General features: G+C 35.2%; 1 protein-coding gene across 3 annotated transcripts in view; it reads right to left on the bottom strand.

Annotated features, from left to right (window-relative positions):
* Nucleotides 1-4,541, bottom strand: part of NAP1L1 (nucleosome assembly protein 1-like 1) — a 17,103-nt gene extending 12,562 nt beyond the window's left edge. For all 3 annotated transcript variants that reach the window (XM_010003066.1, XM_010003068.1, XM_010003067.1), the window contains exons 1-3: nucleotides 4,510-4,541; nucleotides 3,713-3,801; nucleotides 1,181-1,283 (exon numbers count right to left, since the gene is read on the bottom strand). In XM_010003066.1, the coding sequence (XP_010001368.1) occupies nucleotides 1,181-1,283; nucleotides 3,713-3,801; nucleotides 4,510-4,526 (209 nt within the window). In that variant the 5' untranslated portion in view covers nucleotides 4,527-4,541. The remainder of the gene's footprint in view (nucleotides 1-1,180; nucleotides 1,284-3,712; nucleotides 3,802-4,509) is intronic.
* Nucleotides 4,542-6,144: the final 1,603 nt, after the last annotated feature.

Genomic DNA, 6,144 nt, shown 5'->3' with positions numbered 1-6,144 from the left:
TGAGTTCTGTGCCATCTCATTGTCTAGGCTCTGTAGATAAGGAAGTTCAAAATAGTACTTGGGAAGACACGTAAGAGGCAACTATAAAGCATGGTCAAGTCAGCATGCATATATTGAGAAAGTGCAAAAAAGTTACACACATTTCCCAGCTATTTTTGTTCTGGCAAGTTAGGAAAGCATTTAATAACAATGGCCAAGCTGCATTGCTTTTGCGATAAGAGAGTGCACGACTGTACTTGGAATTGATGAAGAGATTGTACAGTAACTTAGAGAGCAGCTGACTAAAAGAATGCCATGTAAATCAATGTTACCATTTTTGTTCACTTCTTAGATCAAGGACCTGAAATATTAGTAGAGGTTAATGAACATCTGTTGAAAAACAGAAGAAAAATATTTGGTTTAGAAAGCTCATACTGGACAGTATCTAGAAGAGAAAGAACCTGGGTACCCTGCAACTTTAGTTATTAGGAAAGGTTGTTAGTTTAACGAACTTTTCTTCTGTGCTATCATATCTAACAGGAGAGTGGTATGAGTAGGAGTAGCAGCAGCAGTAAGGCCTATTACTCATTAGCTGCCCCAGTTCAAGTCAACAGCAATGTAGGATCCTACCACAACAAGACAGCTGTATGCTTTACAGTTCCTGTGAATGAAGCGAAATGTTCATACACAATCAGAATTACACGAGAGACAGAAAATTCTATCTGTTAATTCAGATCAAACCAAGAAAATTTTAGCAAGCAGTTGTTCTAAGTTTTGATACACAAGGAAACCACATGAAGCACTGACACAAGGTTCCTCGCTTTATTAGCTCCTGGTTACACTCTAACAACAAAAAGACTATATATTAGAGACACTAGGTCTCCAAGTATTTTCCACATTCCATGATTAAGGTAAAGCTACAAAAGATATGCCAAGCATCAGGAGTGTATTTTTTAAAAGTGTGCCATTTTTTAACTGCAGGGGACAGGGTCAGCCACTGTAAACATTTTAGCACTCTTCTTCATAAAAGCCCAAATGAAAACTCTTCAATTCTGAGATACACTACAGACAAATTATATTAGTTTTCTTTCTATCTGGGCAGAACAATTGTTTATGACTATGATTTTACAGTCAATACTGTTGAGAAAGCAAAATAATCATTTATACCCCTCTGCTCATACTGAACAAATCCTGTCTGTACCTTTCGCTATACCCTGTTGATGTTCCTACCAGACCATCAAGTCTTTCCTGAAGAGCTGCAAGAATCTGAGGATTTTGCATCATCTGCGCAGTCAACTGCTGAGCTAAAATAAAAAAGAAAATCATGTCAGTGCAAAGTGCATCTTTTCAACTAATCTTGAAATAAAATTGACTTAAACACTACAGAAGACCAGTAGGTTTTCTATGTATACACTTGTAGAAAGAAACATAAGCAAAGTATTTCAAACACCTCTCCATTTTGGAAGCATGGATCAAATCCATTCTAATCTGAACATGGAAGCAGCATCTGGAGTAGAATAGCCACTATTCAGCAAGCTGAGCTTTTTTTTTAATAAGGGAACGTTTTATATGATGCTTCTAAAAGCATCAGTTTTACCTCAACAGGTTTTATTTTTAATTAATAAGGGAAAAGCAAGGAAGAATTTGTGCTTTTAAAAAGTTTATAAAAACTGGAGAGTTCATTCCATTTTACATAAAAAACCAAGCGTTTCAGACTTAGATTTAAAACTGCTTTAGTAGAATAGTCTGACCTATTATTGACTACAGAACATCAGTACTAGGCCCTTGAAGTCTATCTTCTACATCACCTTTAGAAAGCACTTTGTCCAAATGGGAAACTTCTTCCAATCTACAAGGTAGAAGTACACTTAAAAAGAAAAAACAAACCACAAACTTCTAGCCTAAGTGTTCTCATTATCTGTATTAACAACTCATTTACTTCTGCTCATAATTTGTGCCTCAACCTGCAGAAACCAATTCCACAACTTCAGTTTTTGCTGTTTTTCTGCCTTCCCCCTTATCCTCAACATCTACAAATAGGCACACGAGTGCTTTGCATTTCTTCTAAGATACTAGGTTTACATAGCATTCTTAGGACATCTTTGAATTAGAGTGAAGCTTTTGAATCCTTCCTGATGCACAAAGCTTTTGGAAATAGCATACCAATTCCCATTTCTATGCCCTTCACTACAGTATCCACACACTTCAACTTCTTTGTCCTACCTCTGAAGTCACGTGCTGAAAATCGAAGTTTAAAATGACATCCAAACAAGCAGCCTTGTTTCCTCATAATTATTCCAATCGGTTTATATTTTAGCAGTAGAAATTGTACTCACCTCTTAAAGGTACTACCTCACAGTAGTCAACACTCCTGTCCATGTATCTACAATTTACTCATTAGTCTTTCCTATGCACTAGAAAGCCTACCCAGTTGTGCCTGTTGGTTATGTTGCCAGTTATTCTTTAATACCATACTGGCATATATAACATACACATGGCATGCCAATGACCCCTCGCACTGAAACCCAATCACATATTCAGTTTTGCAAGTTCTTGGATCCATGAACACTACTTCCTCAAAAAGGGTTTTTCCTAAAAGCACAAGTGCTTTACTTAATGTCCACAGAAGGACCTCTGATGTATTTAAAAAATTAATTATACAGATTTTTATTTTTTTTTAAAGTATATCAGTAAAACCTAAGGAAAAACTGTGCATGAAAAAATGCTAGAAAAATGCTAGAAAACTAGACAAGCAAGAAAGTTAAAAAATATTAACAACTGCTGCTGAAAAATGTTTCTGATTTATAAAACCCAATATCCCTCCAAGATTCCTACACTGTAATTTCCCCTCAGATCCTCATCTACAGTACCTGGGATTAATCACTAAAAACATTATTCACCTCTATGTTCCTTTGGGACACCTGAATACTTACCATTTAATTACTATAAGCTGTTTTGCAGCTGACCAGTGTGTTCCCCAGAATTTTGCAATCCAGTTCTCAAAACACTCGAGCAAAATTATCCTACTTTTCTTTAGTGTAATTACTCTGTTCAAGTAATCACATGATGTGGCACTATCAGCAGTCAAAGTAGTTTTATTGCAGAGATGTAGATATTTTGGATAAACACGATAAATAGATATTTTGGTTCCTTACTCTTCAGATACTATCTGTACCCCAAATCTTTAACTACAAAGCATAAGTAAGACAGTACAGACAAAACAAGTATTCTGACACATTCTGAAGTTTTTTGTTGGGGGGGAAGGATTTCTTGATTTTTAGAGTGGTAACACTAAGCCTATTTTTTGTGCTGTTCACAATGAAACAACACAGCAGCAAATTGCCACACAAGTGATCAAAAAAAAGGAGACATACACAAATATATGCACCTGATGATTTTTTCTAAAGCTTCACATTTTAAAAGCTTTTAACTGTTAATTTTGAACTAATCTAGTCACATACTCACAATCACCCTTTCTTTTCCAATTATACACCCTTACATGTGGCCAGTGCACTGCCTGAGATGGTACTAACCATGACTAAAATGAGTGAATGAAAGTAACTTAAAAACCACACAACTGGAAAAAAAAGTCCTTGCTTCAGAATTTTAACACAGCTGTGCATCAATAGTTATGTTTTACCATTTTCCATTATTTTAATCTGTAAGCTACTTTTAACACATTAACTGGAAAGAACATATGCAGCTGCTTAGAAACCCTTGTTTTCCAGATTACCTTTGCTGTTGACATCTTCACCAGTTTCTTCTTCTTCTACTTCTTCAACATCTTCCATATCCTGTTGATCAAGTTCAGACTGTTCTTTGCTATTAGGAATATTCAACAACAGGATCAAGAAGTTATTTTAATAAAATACTGTAATCAACCTAAAGAGCTCAAGTCAGTTATCAAACAGGTAAAAGTAAACTGTTGCATCAGTTTTGATCTATGACAAACTAGAAGCCTTAAGAGCCAACCAAAGCTAAATTTGTCTTCATAGATTCAAGTTTCATATTTGACAATCTAAAACAGTTTTAAGAACTAGCAGTTTTCCAGAATTTTGAAGATTCCTTTTTACAAAATAATTTCTTCAGCTCCTGTTCATACCAACACGTCAAAGCTGCCTCCCGCTCTACACTTCCTCTTTGTTAAGACCTGTAGGCCTTGAGAACCAAGGGTAGGTTCACCTAAACTAGACTTTGAACACCATAAAATATGAGCATTTGAAGGAAAAAATATTACATATAGTTAAACAATAGTAATGTGCAGTACTATTGGGTTTTCTCCTCCAGAATCCCAAGTAACATGGTAAGTTTACTAGTACTTTGCCCCAGTTTATTTACTTACAATTAAGATTTCAAATCAATTTGGCATGAGCAACTCAAGCTTTTATCCCACACGCTATAAATCTTACATCTTGCTACAGTGCCAAGATCACTACCTAGATACTGTTTATCAAGTATCTGGAGATTACAGCCATCCAAAGTACACCTAGAACACAGTTAGAGCCTCAGCATCCTACAGATTTTACTTACTTGTCTATGTCTGCCATTCTTACAGATGTCAAACCCTGGAGGGAAAAAAAAAAATAAATAGGTTAGAACAGCAGTATTAGACTTCACCCAGAAGGTTCACAGGCAAGTACCATCATACTAAAAAGCAAAGAAACACAAACCAAGTCAGCTTTAAGAAACAGGATAAATATATATTAGTCTGAAGAGTGGTCTATCTCCCATGCACTTCTTGAGCTCTCCCTCTAAAGCATACAGAAATAACAAAAAACTGGTTCTATTTAGAACCAAAAGATCTACTCATAAATTTTTAAGTACCAGCAAAATCCCATGTTGCCTTTTGTATCAGAACTGTTCTAATATTACAGATTTAAAACTAGTTTTGTCTTTAAGTATAAAAATCAAAATATAAGCAAAAAGGGTGTTAAGAGTCCTTTTGGTAACTATTTACTTATTTCCAGCATTTAACTGCAGATGGGATACTTACATCTAAATCAGTTTCTTTGAATACTAAAGATGCATTTTTGTGGATTTACTCTTAATCCCAACTTCACAAAACCAAACAAAGTAGTTCTTCACAATACCAGAGAATTGGAACATTTAAAAAAAAAAAATTATGCCAGGTGCCAAGCTATTTAACATGACTAATTTCCATGTCTGAATGATCAGAATTTTCTTAAGTACCACAGTAACAAGCTATGTTTTCAAGTATAATACAAAATGAATAATTTTCCACCAGCAAAACAGTACTGAAAATGTCTAGTCTCTAAAAAGATCTTTTGGGTAGCCTGAAGTCAGAGACAATACCACACACAAGAAAACACTGTCCTGTTACTGCTGTCTTAGGTCTAGTGATTTAGGAAACACCAAGCACCAAGAATAATCCTCTGGAATAGGAAGCTTAAAAGCCACTGCTTTAGAGCCCCCATTTTATCTGCTGCCCAGTATGCTAAATTAATCCAAATTTCTTTCAGGAAGTTCAACTCCTCCTGATAATGCATTCCAATGAGAATTTTAGTCGAAGCATTTGAGGCAAATGTTTCAGAAAAACAAACAAACATTGCATTTGATCTGTCCAAAGTAACACAAGATCACAAACACAATATGAAGAGACACATTAAAATATAAATTTAAAAAATTAACTCATACGCTCTATGTAAATACAATTAATTTTCTGGTGTCATAACTACTTCCCAATAAGTATATGAGAAGGAAGTAACTGATGTCTTTATTCAGAATCACAATTTTTTCAGTGCCAATAAAGTCAGGAGACTGCATGTAATCAAAAAGGCTCAATTCCCTAGTATGCTGAAATACTAGAGAACAACTACTTGTCAGTCTATCTCAGAAAAATAATACAGTATTTGCTATCAAATAGAATGGCAGCACTATTGTAATCAGAAGTACATCTAACAAATCAGTAAGAAATTTAGGAGTTCCACTAACATTTTCAACTAATTTTAAGCTTCTCAGCATTCAGATCACATTTGCCTGTCTTCCGACTTCGGGTTTACACATGGATGCAAGCTGCCTATATAATAATTCTAAAGAGACTCCTTTGGATACCATTCTCAAAAGACAGCATGGACTGAGACCTATGGAAACTGAAAGCATACTACCGCTCACATTTAGATGTCTCCGTACTTACTGAGTGATGTA

Source organism: Chaetura pelagica, unplaced genomic scaffold (assembly GCF_000747805.2).
Source record: "Chaetura pelagica isolate M959 unplaced genomic scaffold, ChaPel_1.0 scaffold288, whole genome shotgun sequence".
NCBI lineage: Eukaryota > Metazoa > Chordata > Aves > Apodiformes > Apodidae > Chaetura > Chaetura pelagica.
This window is presented reverse-complemented; position numbering and strand designations above follow the sequence as displayed.